We start from the raw sequence: 18,723 nt of genomic DNA, 5'->3' as shown, positions 1-18,723 counted from the left end.
GACCAGACTGTGCTAACCTTTTCCCCTCCTTCCTTCCATAATTCATTCATTTTATCAGGCAATTATCAACTATTATGTGGCAGACTTTGTTGGTGCTGCAGATTTGGTTTGGAGACTCCAAAAAAGAAGATACAATCCTGGCATTCTGCTTAACTGACAGCCTAGTTGGAGAACACTTGACAACAACATATTACAAGGCAATGTGACTTGCTTTGCAATAAACGAAACAAGAATGTGAAAGCACAAAAGCCTTACAGAGAATCTAGGCTCTGAAGGATAAATGAAAGTTTGCTAGATGGAGAGTGGGAAGGTCCATCCCAGACATGGGGCCAACGTAAGAGAGTTGACAATGACACATTCAGGGACTAAGCTGAGAAATCTGAGATGAAGCATTGAGAGATGTAGGGGGAAGTCAAACTGTAGAAAAGGATGGGAAGCAGAATTTGGAATTTAATTACATAGGAAAGAGAGACAAGGGTGGATTTTTAACCAGGTGAGTAATGTGATCAGCCTTGCTTTTGCTGCCAGATAATCCCGCAGGCCAGGCAAAGAGCCGACAGGCATGAAGACATCAAATGGCCACGAGCAAGATCCCAGAGGAGGCAGTGGGTGAGGTCCCTGACTCCAGAGCCTCTGCTCTGGAGCTGATGCCGTCCTTCAGTAACAGGTGTTACTCCTGTTTTCTCTGAAATTCTCTCCATGCATTGCCCATAGCAACTGGAACATTTTGTTCTACAGAAATGAGAATTCAGCTGTGTTGAAAAATGGAAGAAATGACATAGGGAACAATATTCAATATCTTGTAATAAACCATAATGGAAAAGAATATGAAGAGGAATACACATGAATATGAATCACTTTGCTGTACATCAGAAACTAACACAAAATTGTAAATCAACCATACTTCAATAAAACATAAATTAAAAAAAAAAATAGAAGAAAGGAAATGACTCTATTGTGAGTTCTGTGAGGACAGTAATGGTCTTTTTTCCTCTATGCACCCCCAAAACATAGCCCAGTACCTGCTGTGAAGGAGGAACTCAAGAAATCTTTGATGAACTAGACTCACTACTCCGAAAGCAATCTGAAGGGTGTGTTAGTTTCCTGTAACAAATTACCAGAAACTGGGTGGCTTAGAACAACAGACATGTATTCTCTCACGGTTCTGGAAGCGAGAAGTCTGAAATCAAGGTGTCAGCAGTGCCGCGCTCCCTCTAAAGGCTCTAGGGGAGGACCCTTACTTGCCTCTTCCAGCTACTAGTATTTTGATGGGTGGGGTTGCATGCGGCTGGTGTAAAGAGTGTACAGCCGGGGGGCCTAACCTGGTCAAGAGGGGTGTAAGGAAACATTTAGCCCGAGTTCTAAGGCAAGGGGACACTTACTAGATGAGGATGGGGGTACTAATCAAGGAGGAGAAAGTGATGTGAGGGAAGTGCCCTAAGGCAAGAAGAGCTTACGGAGTGAAAGGGGGGGTGACATGAGATCAGGTAGAGAGAAGGGCGGACCTGGTGCCAGCCCCGATGAAGCTACAGGTGTGAGATTAAGACGGAGGAGTCAATGTCAAGGTTTGGGCAGGGACGTGACCTGGTCTGACTTGCATTCGAGAGAGACCCTCAAGTGGAAGAGAGGAGAACGAGCTGGAGCCAGCCCTCGGCATCTCAAGGAAACCTGTCAGGAAGCCAACACACAATGATACGTAGAGCTTCTGGCTGGGATGCTGGTGAGAAGGGGCATGTGGGCTGTTACTGGTTTTCAGGGTGAAGCCATGAGGATTCTCTGGGAGAGACTGAGTACATTTGAGTGGTAACATTGGCTATAGACTGGACTCAGGCCGCCACAGGGATCATGGTTATTGCATTTTCATGAAATATTCCAAATAGGCAAATCTGTAGAGATAGAGTGCAGCTTAGAGGTTGCCTGGGAGCAGGGTGGGGGGAAAGGGGGAGTGAGTGCTAACATGCTCGTGGATATGGAGTCTCTTTTGGGGGTGATAAAAATGTTCTAAAGTTGACTGGGGCTTCCCTGGTGGCGCAGTGGTTGAGAGTCCACCTGCCAATGCAGGGGACACGGGTTCGTGCCCCGGTCCGGGAAGATCCCACATGCCGCGGAGCGACTGGGCCCATGAGCCATGGCCGCTGAGCCTGCACGTCCGGAGCCTGTGCTGCTCCACGACGGGAGAGGCCACAACAGTGAGAGGCCCGCGTACCGCAAAAAAAAAAAAAAAAAGTTCTAAAGTTGCTTGTGGTGATGGTTGCACAATTCTGTGACTATACTGATGCCATTAAATTGATACTTTAAAGGGAAGGATTGTATGTGAATTGAATCTCGATAAAACTTTTATTTTTAAAAAGTAAATACGCTTAGTATATTTAAAATCTAATCTCCTTCCTTCCTTCCTTCCATCCATCTGTCAAGTTTATAAGCTTGAAATGGAATATGCTTAGTCCATGAAATGCAGTATAATTATATTGTCAGTTGGGTGATAAGAAAAAATAACAACCCAAAAAGGAAAGGTTTGTTTAATTTGAGGAACTACAGACAGAGAGAATATCTGCTGTGTAAGCAAGTCTCCTCAGTGATATTCATTCTTTTTCTCATTCAACACATATTTATGGGACATTTATGAAACATTTGAGGCACCGCACTAGGTGCTATTTTATGATTTCAAAGCAACACATAAGTAGAACTTCCATAGCAGAGACCTGAGACCAAGTTTCCCATGTTTTATAACCAGGCTGTCAAGGCTACCATCTCTCTTCCTCCTAGTAAGTAGTTTACAGGAGCTGACTGGTCTATCACAGATTGCTTACAAAGATTAAACACACTATCACATTTGGAAATCTCTCGATATTTACAGAAATGTAAAACACTTTCACAGAAAATTCATAAAAGAGCTGTGTGTCTTGAACAGTGAGTTTGTCTGGTAGCACCGTTGGGGATCTTAGACTCCCAGGGACTTGGGTGTGGAGAAGCCTCTCCATCACTGGGGCTTACAGACCCGCTTTGGTTTAAGAAGGGCGGAAATCTGACCCAGCTGGGATCAGTAGCCAATGCCAGCGTGATGGCTCCTGAAAAACCTGGCAGATTATGAAGTTGCTGTCAGGAGACTCAGGTCTACCAAGGTCAAATCAGAACCCATCTCTCCTGAGAGCAAACCCAGACCTTAGAGTCATGTGACTTAACAGTGTTGTCCACGCCAGATCCTCTGAACCTGCATCTCTGGAAGAGGGCCAGATGATGCTTGCAGTCCCAGAAAGTTTGCAAACTGCTGTCTGTGGCTGAATTCAGACCTGCTGTGGATTTCCAAGAGCCCTTTAAAAGTAAAGAGACTTGGGACTTGAGCCCAAGTCTGGGCTCTTGAAGGCTAGAAAGAATTTCCTGGGCCTGCTCTTATTTATGTTTAAGTCTTCAGAAGTTAACTGAATCGGGTTCTGGCGATTAGGCCTATGGGCAGGGAAAGTAGCCACTCATCTTATCTTTAATTTAAAGATCATTCGTTTCATCTATCTTCGGTATTTGCAGGTCAGTCCAATTACCTTCCTCCTGGAATTAGCGATGAAATAGTAAAATAATCCAGGAGAAAAGGTGTGTGTATAGTCCTAGCAGATATTATTCCGATGGAACAAAATGCGTTTAGAGAAAGTAGAATTTTCCTTGGGAAAATAACGTAACTTTAAAACAAAAATCAAAAGGAAAAATTCTAGCCAAATAATTAAGCCACTAAAATATATGCGTTGCTTTAGGTAAAAAGTTTTTTTCTCCATTCAGTGTCTGAATTTTCTTTATTATTTACCAATAGTCATGATGATTCCAAAAGTATCTTATTCTCATTTATCTATTCAAGACTACTTATTGAGTAACTATACTTTGTCAGACAAATATCTGAAATTTTATTATGTAACTTGAAGATGTTAAGGATGAGGGAGGGGGAAAATTGGTAGAACAGAGCAAGAGGGACAAATCCAAGACTGTGTACCTGTTTGTACCCCTGTGGACTTGGATGATCCACTTTTAATTGAGTCACTGGGTTTCTTTTAGGTCCCCTTCCTTCACAAGGGAGCACAGTGGGCCGCACTGGATTCATTAGAACCTAGTCCTTTAAGGAGAAAGAATACTTTGAACAGTAGATGCCTATTTCAACAACCAGCGCCAATGTTCCGAAAGCACTAATTGGCTTTCAGCCGGAGAACAAAGGCTGATTTGCCTTTCCAGTTGGTTCGATAGTCTGCTGGCACTTTAAAAACCCATTACATAAATCCTTAGAAATCTTTTGTGAAGATAAATTTGATATTTTTAAGCAGTGATCCTTTGCTCTCATGATTCAAGGCCCAGGAACGGTTCCCAACCTTCTTGAATCAGGGTGAGCGTAGATTTTCATTTTTCAAGGTAAACAACACATAAGGGCTTCATCGTCCTGACGAGACCTGATCTTTTGCCTTTTCCTGACAAAAAGCCTCATTTGCAGATGTGCCTCATTTAGTGCAAACTCATTTTTAATGCGATGACATATGTATATGACTCTGATCATATACAAATGCAGTTATCCCTTGTGTTGCAACAAGAGCTCCTACAGCAGACTTAGAGACTAAACTAAAAACATTTCATCTCAGGCTCAGTGCATCTTCTTCGGGGTTTCTTAAGGTCTCTGAGGCGGCACTTTGACCAGACTGTTTCCTAATCCAGTGGCTAAGTGGTTAGTGACTGGGATGTGACTCCGTCACGTGGCTGCCATTCCCCGCGCCCCACCATTTTCCTTGGAATTCTGGGTCACTCAGGGGTCCACTTTGCTGTGGCTGTTGAATAAGCAGTGCTCCAGGACACTGGTGCATCAAACTTATGCTTAATTGCGTCACCATTTCAAGCAATGACGTGAGATTTCTTTAAGTATGTCCACACCATCGTCAGCCAGACACCCCCTTCCCCGCCCGTGATGATGTCAGGGGTCGCTAGTGTCTACACTCTGAGTGAACCTTCCCACAGGCAGATGGGCAGGCAGGCAACCCAGGGCCTGCCGTGTGCACGTTCACACCATGATACGCTACAAGGAGGCTCACAGAAGCCCGTATCTATTGGAAACTTTTCTGCTCCTTCAGGCAGGGAGAAACTTTCGTGCACTCAGACTTTGGGAAGGAATGCACATCTTTCACTTTGTTCCGTGAATTCTGCAGTTCCCATTGATTTTGATTGCTGGGTGAGCCAAGCTCAGACACGCCCTTTCTGGGACTTTGTATAAGGTGAAGAAACCCCACGAGCTGAGTTAGAAATAGCAGCTACTGCTTCGCATGGGCCTCCTTTGTCCCAGACGGAAGGAGCCGTACGGGATGGTGGCCGTAGTCCCTGAGGGGGGCTCCCGGGTTTAGACAGGGCACAGGCAAGGGCCTGCTTTGTGCAGAGCAGGACAGAGAGGGGCCAGGATTCCATGGAATAGCCGCCCAAGGTCTGGTCGCTACAGGGGTAGGCCCTGCTTGGTTCATCTGAGTACATGGAAAGAAAGGAGAAAATAACCTATAGTTGAACAAATGAAAAGCTAGGAGTTTCCCTACCTCCGGAAAAAGCAAAGTGTTTTTGTTTTTGTTTTTTTAAGAAATAGGGACTTTTATGTATAGAACCATCCAAGACTAATACATTTACAATTGTATGGCCTTGATTGAATTGACGAAGCTATTAGTGGAATAGGAAACGGCAAGGCCTCCCCCGTGGGGCACGACACACACTGCGCTAGGAGTTCAGGACAGCAGCGCCAGCAGGACCAAGGCCAACATGCAGGCGCCCGGCCGCGCAGCCAGGGCCGAGCTGGCCGGGTCCTTCAGCATGCATGTCACCCGGGACCAGGACCCGTTGTTGGGCAGGGGGGCGACACCTGCCACGTTGCACATGACGTTGTAGACATCCACGGATCTGATGGGAGCGGCTCTGAAGTTGGATTTGAAATCTGAAAGGGAAAGGCAAGCAAACGACTTGTCACGGTCACTCCTGGGCAGGGCAGAGACAGGCATGGAGTCACAATGTGGAGGAATTACATTCAGCATCCAGGCAGCTTGGGACTGGAAAATCCGCCTCATCCGCAGGGCCTGGCCAAGGGATTGTGAACCTGGAAGGAGATCTGGAAGGTTCTAGGTTATGATAGGAGGTTGCTTTCTATGGCTCGTGGAGATGTTTCTCTGAAAGACAGATCAGACAGCAAACTCTCTCTGTGCATAACTGTGCTTCCCTTGTGACAACAGAGCTTTCCTTGGGGACCCAAGGGCCATCTGAAGCTGCTCATTTCTGCAAGCACTGCAGAGCCGCTGTGGTCACAGAAGGTTGACTGTCCTGCCGGGCTCCCCAAACCCAATCCAGCTGCATACTCTTCTTCCAGGCCACCTATATGGCAGGGGCTGGTTAGCCTGGGTGCTCCCCAGTTCAAGAATGTTTCCCATTTTCCTGCCACATGGAGGTCCCAGGACTGGATGGAACCTGAAATTATATAGTTTTCTCAGTGCGCCTAATTCACAAGCAATAGCAACGGTCTCCTTGGGAGCCTTTCACTGGCAGATAAAGTAACTTAGCTGTGGGGAAAATAAAGAAACTGGTAGTGGAGTCAGAGACCTGAGTGAAGGCTCAAGGGAACTCATGAGGGAGAGGGCTGTGCCTCTACCCAAGGCTGTGCCAGACTCCACGGGGACACAGGCCCCCGAGGACCTGGCTGGCTATTCACAGCATAGCAAGTAAGGGTGCTGAAGGAGGGACATCAGTCCAAAGTGGACCCTCTCTTTCTCCACAGGAGGCAGAAAAGATGCTGAATGAAAAGTGTTTGTTTAAAGAGTGACTATGAGACTTCAGTAATATTCATAAGCAGCTTCACTTTTAGGTTCCCAACCAGAGCTTCCAACAAAGTACCCAAAACTTAAGAAGCTGAATTCAGGAGGGAGTTTTATCCATCAATAAAGGCCCATGCATGTGATTTTAGTCCCTCTAAAAAAAAGTTTTCTTAAAACAGGTAGTTTGGGGGCTGTAAAGCCAAGTTTTCTATCTTAGAAAATAATCTTTATAATTGCTCTGCTAAAATGATCACATATACTTGATTTAAAAAGCAAACAAACAGCAACATAGCCCAGAAGTGTCCACACCAAATTCTACTCTTGTATTAACCCTGAAATTATAAATACAGAAGGAAGCTATACGCTGAAAACTCTGCCACAGCATATGTTAGACCCGGGGCAACTTCCCAAGTGACGGGTTTTGCTTATTTTGAAGAATTAAAGTTGAAGTCAGTATAAAGAGGTTCACGGGCTCTACAACCAGCCTGTAGCCACTTACTAGCTGGGTAACCTCAGGGGACAGGCATGAAGGTGGCACCTAAATCCTAGTTCCAGCCACACTGTATGTGCTCAATAAATGGGAGCTGTTATTAGTAACAGAATAAACGCCCAGCAAGGGAAAGTATGGATCAAGAATATTCACCCTATAGATTATTTGAAGGGTTCACTTTACTTTCAGGGCAGGGAGGGTAAGAGTCAGCATCACCTCAGGGTAAACGCTTACTTTAAAAAATCCAGGGGTTCCCTGGTGGCACAGTGGTTGAGAGTCCGCCTGCCGATGCAGGGGACACGGGTTCGTGCCCCAGTCCGGGAAGATCCCACATGCCACGGAGCGGCTGGGCCCGTGAGCCATGGCCGCTGAGCCTGCGCGTCCGCAGCCTGTGCTCCGCAACGGGAGAGGCCACAGCAGTGAGAGGCCCGCGTACCGCAAAAAAAAAAAAAAAAAAAAAAAAAAAAAATCCAGAACTCCCTGGAAAGGAGAATGTGGAGGCTGCCCTGGAATGCCAACCTTTCCAATATCAAGGAAAACACTACAATTAGAGGGTGGTGGTAACGCTTCCCCAGAGAAGAATCAGCTGCAGCTGAGAAATCAGTGGCAAGGTTGTCCCAGGGACGTGGGAGCAACTCCTCTCCCTCTGACTTGCCGTGGACCTGGATATGAGATCATCCTGCCACATCACCTGGTGGCCATGTCCTGTCACATGGGAGGGTGGCAGACAACAGCATATCCAAGACAGCCGTCCCCAGCCTTTCAAACATCTCCTTCTTTAACATTTGGCAAGAAAATTTGAGATCAAGCTCTACTGACAAAAAAAAAATGTTAGAAAAGATCATCTTTTTATGTTGAAAGTACAAAATCAAATCTGGTACATGTAAGCAGGAAGGAGAATTGGGGTTTCTTTCCCACTGCATCTGGTTCACGGCTTCCCGGTCTACAGGGCTGGGATTTGGGGCCCAGTGCAGAGATGATCCAGACTGGAATGAGAGCTTCTAGAAAATTCCTCAACAGCAAAACAGTACCTGATCCAACTGGGAGAGGCCAGACAAGCCCTGTTAGCTCAAGATGGTGTGTGAACCTGGAATGGGAATCCAAGTTATTTCCATGGGTTTACATTTTGGGGATATTTAAACTGTTTCTCCTAAAGAGAGAAGGTTCTGGAGGCTCCCGCTGTGCCTGACCACCTTGGGCTGCTTTCCAAGTGAGGCTTGCTAGCTCGCTGGCAGCTCACTGAATCACACTCCTGCTGTCTTATCTCGAATGTGGAGTTCTCCACGGCAAGATTAGGTTGTTCAAATTAGAAACTGGGATTAACCAGAGAGAGGCTATCTTCCAGAATTATTTCCCTTTCTCTTAGCTGGACCAGACTTACTGACTTCTAAAGCTGTATCTGGGCAGCCGCAGCAATGCTCAGCATCCTCCATGAGCGAGAAGTACCTACAATTAATCAGGTGGGATGTACCTTTATCTCAAAGTGCAGCTAGATGGCTATTAAAGGCCTCGCTCTTAAATTTTCTTCTGAGTAAACAGTCAGTGTGTAAAGCTGTTCAATCTTTCATGAGAATTAGAGCCAAAAACCTGATGGTTTGTGGGAGGCTCTCAAGGCTGTATCTGCCTGGAAACATTTTTGCAATTAGCCCAGTCCAGTCTCATCAGGGGGCGTCTTTCTGTCTATAAAAGACTTAGGCTTTTAGTTTTAAAGGAACGTATGATGGAGGCCTTTGCTAATGGACAAAATCTCCCCACTGAATTTAAGCTATTGCAGCTTTGGATACTTTGTTTGAAATTTTCGGTAGACGTGCTCCTGCTTTAAACTCTGCCCGAGACTCTTACTCATAAACACTCCAGCTGACAACTGTTTCGCACTCATGATCTGATCCCTCTCTTCTGGGGAAAGAGGAGGCGATGGCTTTGAATGAAAGCCCTGCTGGCTAATGTTCCCCCACATGAAGGCCGAGGCCCTGGAACGTCTCTAACCTGATCTAGCAGCTCTCACCTCCACACCCGCAAGGCTCCATCCTGAATTCACTCGGCTTTTGAGCTGCGCAGCTCTAGCCCGGGGCTTGGCTAACAGGGAGGGTCTGTTAACTGTTATCAGTTGATAGCGTCATACTGGGGCATCCTCTGACCTCTGTCTGAGGCCAATGTCATGACCCCAGTTGTGCTCTATAAATGTTTGCTGCTACTGGTGCTGATGCTTCCTTAAGGACACGGGAACCTGGATGACACGTAGGCAATGATTTGCACTGACATGTTCCCTAAGCTCATGCTCCCAGAGGCGCCCAAGGAGGGTGCAGAAGCTGGCACCTTGTAGTTCTCCGCAGCTACTTTGTGGTAGGTAGAGTGACCTGAGGCGGATGGGATGAACGGGGCTGACACATTTCTCTGTCCTGTGACATCAAGGAGAACGGCACGGCTTCTAGGCGTGATCTCTAACCTATAATGTGAAAGGAAAGCATGGACTTTCATGGGCTGAAACATTTTGATCAACATCCAGAAAAAGGAACGTGGAATATGGATACTGGTGAAGCTTACTGTGTTTAGTAAGGAGTGTGGACAGCAGGAAGGAGGAAGATTAGTAGCTCATGAGCCAGTCCACTGATTGCTGATGGCGGTTGACTGCTTTTTACTCTATTTTTTTTAAAGGGGGTATTCAGGTAGTAGTATGATCTTTAGAGTGCTTGATAAACTTTTCTAAAATGTGAATTTACAGTGCTGTGTTTTTTATTTTTTTTAAAACGCATTTAAAGTTTATTTGCTAAAACTTTGCATTTTCAAGAGATTGCACTCATGGCCCCAGTTATCCTAAAAAATGAAGTGTGAAATGTGCTGCATCTTGCATATAAATAATTATTTAGGATTTAGTGTCCAGTGTATTCTTTTTTTTTTTTTTTTTTTTTACAGTGCTGTGTTTATTAAAGCAAATAACCAAAGAGGCTCTCTCCATCTCCCCTCTCTTCCTGCCCTGGGAATGTAGGTCAAGGAAGGCACAGTAAATTTGCTTTCACCCAAGACATCCCGAGTCGTTCTGGCTCATTCTCAAAGTAGTCACAGAATCATTTCCTAGCCTGCCCTTGAGCACATCCTAGCTTCTGGTGGGCCCTAAACCGAATGACCTGCACAGGGGTGGGTGCTCTGGACAGGGAGGAACTGTGGAAGAGTCGGACCCTGTGAAGCAATCGCGTCAACCTCAGGACGCGCAGCTGTCAGCAACCTGGTGCCTGATAAGCTTTCCTGGACATCAGATGGCTGTGAGAGAACATTTTGATGAATTAAGTAAAAAATGAATCATAAACATGTGGAACATTTTTTTCACTGCGCTCGAGATTTAAAACTTACAAGGAAAAGTATTTGGCCACGTTTGCCAAAACCAAGAAGCATTTGAAAGCCAGCCAGCCAAAGACACTTCATGGAGACCGGCTGGGTTTGCTCAGCTTTGCTCATAAAGAGGGTCCATAAAGAAATCACTCCAGCTTTACTAGTGCCGTCAGGCCCCGCTGGCTGGCGCTTCCTTAGGAAGGGGTGACTAAGAGAATTGGGTCATGTCTTCCTACCGGGTCCGAAGGCCAGGAAGATGCCCCGCATGTCCCTGAGCTCGTTGTCGTATCCGTGCCATCCGCGCTGCCAGCCTTCCCTCTTGCCAGTGCTGTTCATCCAGAATGGAAGCGTCTCTCGATTCTGAAATCAAGCAAGGCATTGACATCGCCCTTTGTCCAGACATCCGGATGAGTGAGCATCCGGTCCAAACTGCCACCCAGCGGATTTCCTGCTCAGCGGTCTCAGTCAGGGTCATCCAACCTCAGCTGGATCACTTCCTACTCCAGGTAGCTCAGACCTTTGGAGACCGCCCATTAAATTGCCAAAGAGCTCTAGTTCTGAAGGTATCTTCTTATATCAGGCTGGACTGTACCTCGTAAGCGGTTTTAGAGTCACTAAGTATAGCATGTCAGAGACAGAAGGGACGTGGACGTCTACCTGTGGTATAATAAAAAACATAGTTGGCCTTTGTCCCGGGTTCCCTGGCCCAGAATGCCTAGACCCTTGGAATTTCCTGAGTGATGGGAGTGTTTTGTTATTTGAAATGAGCCCCTTGCTCTGATACCTGAGTTTATGCTAATGAGATGACTCGTTGGGGTAGAGAGCTACATAGCTTCAGGAGAGGGACTGGTCACCTGAGGAATGAACCACAGGATGAGAGGGCTAGAACTTTCAGCCACATCCTCTGACCTCTAAGATGGAGTTCAGTCACGTGGCCATGATTTAATGACCCATATGCCATCGCAATGAGACCCCAGATAAAACCCCGGGAACAGCGTAGTCCAGGGAGCTTCTGGACTAATGAACACACTGTTGTGATGGGAGGGTGATGCACCCAGAGAGGGCCCGGGTTCTCTGCACCACTCACCGCATACTTTGCCCTGTGCCTCTCTTCCATTTGCCTGTCCCTGAGTAGCATCCTTTGTAATAAGATTGTAATCATAACTATAGCACCTTTCTGAGTGCTGTGATTCATCCCAGTGAATTATCGAACCTGAAGGGGGGCTGTGAGAACCCTCAAATTTGTAGCCAAGTCGGACACAAGAGGGGGCAGCCTGAGGACCCAGGACTTGCGGCCAGAATTCAGATGTGCAGGCAGTCTTGTGGGACGGGACCCCTTAAAGTGTGTGTCTGCTCTACCTTGGGGTGATGTCAGAATTGAATCAAATGGTAGGACACCCAATTGCTATGGGAGAATTGTTGCTGGAAAACACAGCGTCTAGTCGAATCACTTTGTTTCTTTAGTACAGCACGGAAGCCCCGAGGCAGCCGGCTTACCACAATCCCAGGGGCGCCCACCGCAGGGACCACCCGTCCTCCGGGGGGGGGACTCGGAGCATACGAGTCCCCTCCTCTCCACTGAGTCAACATTTGAAGATGGCGCCCATGTCCCTCCGCTCCAGGCCTCGGGTACCTTCACTTTCTTCGACCATCCTTCACTCACGATGGCTTCCAGAACTGTCACTGCCCTGTCACCCTTCTTTCCTGCAAAACTAAATTTTCTTAGACTGCAGCTGCTTACTTGAGAGACAACAAGCTTAAAGAAGGTTTTGCAAATCCTAAGGAGGCTGCAGCCAGTTGGACACAACCTGAGCCCTTCTTGGCGGACTAAGCCTTCATTTCCAATATTCCAGTCATCTTCTTGCTCAGCACAGGGTTTAACATTACAAGTTTTCCAAACGCAGGAGGTAGAACTGACTGGTCGTGATGACTGAGTGGAAGCAGGAGAGCTCAAGGACCAGGGATGTACAGGTTGGCTCACAAGACTCGTAACAACACGTGTATTCTGTGTGCTGTACGGCTCACCAAGGGCCTCCCCCAGCATCCACTTAATCATCACCACCTCCCACTGTGGATGGTATTATTTTCCCTACCTTGGCACAGAGAGGTTAAGTGACACTCTTAAAGTCACACAGCTGTTGAGAGGCAGGGCTGGGATTGGAACCCGGGTCGACAGTCTCCTGGTCCTCATGCGCCTTCCAGGACCCCATAGCCAGAGGTCGCTGCAGGGCTCCTGCCAGCACTGGACAGTGGGCTGACCCTGTCCCTTGCCTCTTCACTCACTGAGTGGTGGCCAGTTACAGAGTACGGAGAGGAGATTTTGGAATAGGATGTGGGTTAAATTCCAGTTTGCCACTTTCCAGCTCTGTGATCCCGGGCGAGCTGCGTAACTTCTCCAAGCTTCAGCTTCCTTGCTGGGTGTGATAATACCTGCCTCACAGAGGTTCTGGAGGATAACCTGGCGGTGCGCTAAGCCCGAAACACAGTAGGTGCTCGATAGATGGCTGGGGATGGTCACCAGATGCCGCTGGCTGCGGGGCGAGGCGCTCGGGGTCTGTGCAGCAGGGTCAAGCCCCCCTTTGCTTATTTAGTTGTCATATCACAGTGCACACCCATCCAGTCTCACCCCATAAATCACTCCCTGGCACTACCGCTTTCCAAATCGCACCGTTGCATTGACTCTGTTTCCTGAATTTCCACCGTCCCCATCCCGCCTTCTCCAGCTGTAGCTTGTATTTTTCAGCGGGAATATATTTATTAACTTACTGCATTTCTGACTTATACTGTTTTTTGTTCTTTGTCTGTGGTGATGGTCACAACACATCCCAATGGAGCTTCGTCTGCTAATTTCACATGCTGCTCCCCCCCACCCCAGTCTTTAGTGATTCCTGAAGAACTAGGTAGAACATATCACTAGAGATGTCACTAATCATGAACCCCATGGGGCATATGTGTCCCATGACCAAGGGACAGGTGGAAGAGAGATGAGGACTGATTTTAAAATTCCAGCTTAATTCCACAATTACAAACATACAGCAACAGAAAATCTCAGCCCTGAAGGTAAGCGGGGATCTGTCTGATCATAGGTCAATCCACCAGTTCTTATTAACACGACAGGTTGCTCCAGTGAAACAACTATTCTTACTGATTTTAAAAAGTAATAGTAAACTGGCTGGTTATGTGAGAAGCGAAGTGATTGAATGGATTACATGACATAATCTAATTACATTATGTAATTAACCTCAAGAAGGTGCAGGGATGATTTCCTTCCTTGTCCTCTCCTGGTGGCTTTCACCGTTTCGCTGGGTTCTGTATCCCCACATGAGCATCCCAGCGCAGGCCTATGCAGCCGTGTGACACATACCACACAGGGGCAGCCCTGAGGGTGAAGCACCCCAGACCTCAGTCCCCAGACAGGGGCTCCTCAAGCTACTGGTTGAGCCTCACCCCTCCTGACCCTACCAGGCCCAGGGGCTGCCACACAGCACCGCCTAGTGACATCCCGGGGAGGTGCCCGAACCCTCCAGGAGAGCGAGGGTAGAGGGGTCTGTGTGTGAGCGTGAGTGTGTGAGCGTGAGTCTGTGTGTCAGTTTGTGTGTGTGAGCGTGAGTCTGTGTGTGTGAGCGTGTGTGTGTGTGAGCGTGAGTCTGTGTGAGCGTGTGTGTCTGTGTGAGCGTGTGAGCATTAGACTGTGTGTGTGTGAGCGTGAGTCTGTGTCAGTTTGTGTGTGTGAGCATAAGTCTGTGTGTGTGCGAGTCTGTGTGTGTGTGCGAGTCTGTGTGAGCGAGTGTGAGCGTGAGTCTGTGTGTCTGTGTGTGAGCGTGAGTCTATGTGTGAGCGAGTGTGAGCGTGAGTCTGTGTGAGCGTGAGTCTGTGTGTGTGTGTGTGAGAGAGGGAGTGAGGAGGCCACCAGGAGGCTCTAGCGCAGAGCGCCGGCAGCCCTGCGGCTCCCCAGTAGCGGCCCCCAGGGAGCTCTGAGTGGCGGGAGGGCTGACACAGAGGAGGCCCTGCGAGGCCAGGGGACCTTGTGTAGTGACCGCACGTGGGGAGAGCGCGAGAAGAAGGCACCGTGAGGCTGTCGGGAGGAGTGAGGCGGTGTCTACCCGAGGCTGTGCCAGCCCGACAGGGTGACCGACTGTCCCGGTTTGTCGGGGACTGCGGGGGTCCAGGGATGCAAAACTTCCTGTTTTAAAACCAGGACAGGCCTAGGCGAACCGGGGCAAGTTGGTCGCTCTGTAATGAACACTCTCTTGTCAGTTCAAATAAAATCCTCACCAAGTCCACTTGTTCAGCACCTTCCAGTACCTTCCGGGACCCCTCCTCTGTACGTGGGTGGACAGCAGTGCCGGGACGCCCCCCTTCATGAGCCCCTAAACTAGTTCGTCATTTCCCACAGGAAGGACCCAGAAAGAGTTCACAGGAGGAACACGGTGAGCAATGTTTGTTCTTATGTTTCTAGACCTGGGTTCTTTTATTTGGTGCCTGCGCCGTATTTTAATGCCTCACTCCACTACCAGTTCACCACGAAATGTCTACCAGAAGCTTGCTGAACTGGGGGAGCCAGGAGATTACGTATGAGATAAGACTTGTCGTTTCTAGACTAGCTCTTTGTCTCATGCATCCTTGGCATTAAAAAAAAAAAAAAAGTTGCATTCACTGTTTACCCCCAAATCAGCAAACCAGCTAATGAAGTTGGTTCAACAAGTGCCCGGACCTGTCTCTTTGACTTGCCAGTTTTGGATGCCTTTCTGCTGCTGAGCTGCGATGTCTCGGTAGCACAGTCAGAAGTGGGGGTGGCGCTGGGAAAGAGGATCGGGGTGGAAGCGGGGACGGAAGGCTGGGAGGAAGCTGAGGGTGGCCTGTAGTCGTTACTGTCTGTCTGCACGTGGCGGAGGCACTTGCTTCCATAAACTGTCTGGTCAATTACTCGCTTTGTACTGTTGCATTTGGGGAATATATTAGCACGTATATTTCTCACCGCCTCCTTCCGATTTCCCCTCCGCCATAGATCTGAAAATGGTTACTAAGCCACAGAGAAGAATACTCCTGAGGGGGCAGGGAATGCTTTCCAGCTCCAGGAAAACATCTGGACTCCCGGTCTTGCCTTGCACCCAAAATGACTTCTCTTGGGGCAGCCAAGGAGGTGGTAATCCGTTCTTCGTGGCTTCCCTCCCAGGCCAGAGGCGCCGTTCGGGGTCTTGTCTGGGTCTCCCTGCTCCATCTGGGTGACCCCCTCTCCAGTCTTCCCCCTTGAAACTCACCGTCTACACTGCTGGATCCCAAGCCTGGCTGTGCACACAGTGCCCTGAGCTTATCCCGGCTCCCACTTTGGGTATTTGGATTCAGCAGGTCTGTAAGGCAGGAACTCTATTTAATCATCGTCCCCCAGGTGACTGGGATGCATCGTCTGGCCTGGAAACCACTGGCAGTCATTCACCTGCATCTGTCCTGTGCTGTGTTCAGTGAGTATCCATCGTTTTCTGAGAACACTTCGCGTTACGCTGGGTCACCACGTTGAGGTCAGAGGCTGTGCCTCAGGCCCCTTCGTGGGGTCCCACACAGCAGCGCAGGGCCTCCCTCCCAGAGAGAGCACAGGGCCTCCCCGCGGCAGGCGCAGAGTCCAGCATGGAATCGCTCACACAGGCTGCTTTCCAAAGAGGAACTGGGCGGCCGACTGGCTTTTCCCACCTGCCATCGAGGCTCATTGGCCGGCGCCAGGTTCACTGTTGGTCAAACATTTCGACCATCACCCCTCGTGTCAGCCACTAAAAGTGTAATTCCTGTCGAGGAGTAGGGTCAAGGACCCGAGGGTCCCCTCCTCCTCTCTTGATGAGGCCTCTCACCCCACCTCTAGGGCACTGGGGAACAAAGTTGAAATCTGGTCCAATTAAAATCAATAAATAAAATGTGAACACCTGTCTAAGGTGTGTGAGGGGCCTAATACAAATGAAATAGCGACTTCCCATGCCCTCCACATTGCAATAAACTCACATCATCTCAGGCTGGAAAAGGCACCCAGTGATGTATCAGAAGTGGCTTCGATTAGAACTCTTGTGGAAGGGAGCGCAGTCTGGCTGGCTCTGGGCTTTTGCTGCTAGGGTTAAGGTCGAGCTAGGCGTCTATTACAAAGCACTGTGTCTCTGGTTTTGTGGCATCATCATTTTAAACCCTCCTCCCGAGAGGCTTCCTGTGGGGATGACTCCTTGGAGCCCCCCAGGAATGGTGGTCATGAACCTTCAGATGTGTGTTTGCCATGCGCCACTGCAAAGACTCGTCCCCCAACAGTTTCTCTTTCTCCGTCTTAGAAGGCTGCCTCTTTCTAGAACAGAATTTAATTGCTCAGGCCTCAGGCCCCGGTCTGACCCTGGCAAGCCCGCTGCCACACGCAACCTAATCTTGGAAATGGAAAATGCCAGACAGCAAAATCATCAGGGACCAAGGGCAGCAGAATTCCTTGGAGTGGAGGGAAGTATTGAGGAGAGCACTGAGTGGATGGGCTTTCTTTTACTCTTTTCTCCCCCTGGACATGTTTACTGAAGCGTGCCAACAGGGAGGAGGGCGTCCGTGTGGTCTCCGACAGGGCGTACCAATGACCCTAGTCACCCCCAGAAAGCAAGCAGCTTCCAGCCCCCAACACCAGCTTCCTGAAGCTCCATTACTTGGGCCTGGACAAAACCACTCCAGCTGCCACTAAAACTCAGAAGCCACATTCTCCAGCTTGTCTTGATTTCCCCAAATATTTTGGGTTCAGGCCTAACTGCCATTCAACCCCAGGCCTTAGAATTGAGCCCGGCATTTCATATCCTTTGCCAAGTTTCAAAGTAAATCTTTCCTCTGGAGACAAATTCGGGCCTCCCTTGGAAGCTTGGGCCTGAATTTGCCGCATTTCCCTCCACTCAGACGAGAGTCCAGAAGATCAAAAATGAAGCACCCTGTCTCACAATCTTTCACCAGCTTCTGGCTGCATCTGGCTGATTTTTTGAGCACAGTGGACATGGCATGAAGTGGACGCTGTTCAGGAGAGGCCGCAGGAATTAGCCCCTGGACCTGAGTAGGGCCTGGGGAAAGCTGATGTATCCGCCCGCCCTTGGGCTCCAGCTGTGGGCTAACTGAAGCTAGGACAATTGCCATTAGTGGTTTCAACACCTTTTTTTCTGTTGAAATCTCTTCTAGGGGTACTAATAATTAGCCAAAGTTAAAGGCCTGACTCAGCTTTCCTCTCTGTCTAATTGGTCACTGATTTACTAACCTACAAAATAAACAACCTGTCAACAAGTAATCAAGAAACAACTGTCTCAATATTTATGAATTCATCTCTTAATTCATATATCACAAACATGTACCGAGTTTTTGCCGTGTACTAGGTTCCACAGAGGGAAACGAAGGTCAAGATGCCACAGACCTGCCCTCAGGGAGCTTCCACCCCAGGAAGGAAGAGTTCAAAAGAAGACAAACAAGTGCAGCACCTGGGGAGTGATTCAGGGTTTTGTGAGATTCCAAGATGGAGGAAATGAGGGAAGAGCTGGGTATTTCATGGAAGAGATGGTATTTGAGTTGGGCTTAAAAAACAGGCAGGAGCTTCCCTGGTGGCGCAGTGGTTGAGAGTCCGCCTGCCGATGCGGGGGACATGGGTTCGTGCCCCGGTCCGGGAAGATCCCACATGCCACGGAGCGGCTGGGCCCATGAGCCATGGCCGCTGGGCCTGAGCATCCGGAGCCTGTGCTCCACAGCAGGAGAGGCCACAACAGTGAGAGGCCCGCGTACAGAAAAAAAAAAAAGATAGGGAAACCTATTGACTTTGTCACCTGGAATTGCACAAGTATCCAGTGTGACGGCTGGCATCATACAAGCAAGCTCCCTGCCCAGTGGCTCCCCCAGTTTGCTTCTCACTGTGCTCCTTAGTATACAGACTAGATTTCCAACTACTGCCAGTCCCTTCTCTGGCCTCCCCTCCTGCAGGGACAGAAAGCTGAAGGTGTTCATCTTCCCAGAGGACTAACCATGAAGAGGCAAAAGACACAGGCCACCTGCCTAGCTTAAGCCCCAGACTGTCACACCTGCCAAGCTCCTTTCTTCAAGGATGGAAACAAGGCTTCCTAAATGGAG

At 48.6% G+C, this 18,723-nt stretch overlaps 1 protein-coding gene across 2 annotated transcripts in view; it reads right to left on the bottom strand.

Annotated features, from left to right (window-relative positions):
• Positions 1 to 3,734: 3,734 nt before the first annotated feature.
• Positions 3,735 to 18,723, bottom strand: part of ENPP6 (ectonucleotide pyrophosphatase/phosphodiesterase 6) — a 96,587-nt gene continuing 81,598 nt past the window's right edge. Inside the window, exons 7-8 of one of the 2 annotated variants that reach the window (XM_081220899.1) lie at positions 10,854 to 10,977; positions 3,735 to 5,932 (exon numbers count right to left, since the gene is read on the bottom strand). In XM_081220899.1, the coding sequence (XP_081077025.1) occupies positions 5,727 to 5,932; positions 10,854 to 10,977 (330 nt within the window). In that variant the 3' untranslated portion in view covers positions 3,735 to 5,726. Of the gene's footprint in view, positions 5,933 to 8,182; positions 8,378 to 10,853; positions 10,978 to 18,723 lie in introns of those variants that run through there. The other variant, XM_081220900.1, reaches the window with a different exon arrangement.

This window comes from Mesoplodon bidens (genome assembly GCF_964165515.1).
Source record: "Mesoplodon bidens genome assembly, chromosome: 20".
Classification (NCBI taxonomy): domain Eukaryota; kingdom Metazoa; phylum Chordata; class Mammalia; order Artiodactyla; family Ziphiidae; genus Mesoplodon; species Mesoplodon bidens.
This window is presented reverse-complemented; position numbering and strand designations above follow the sequence as displayed.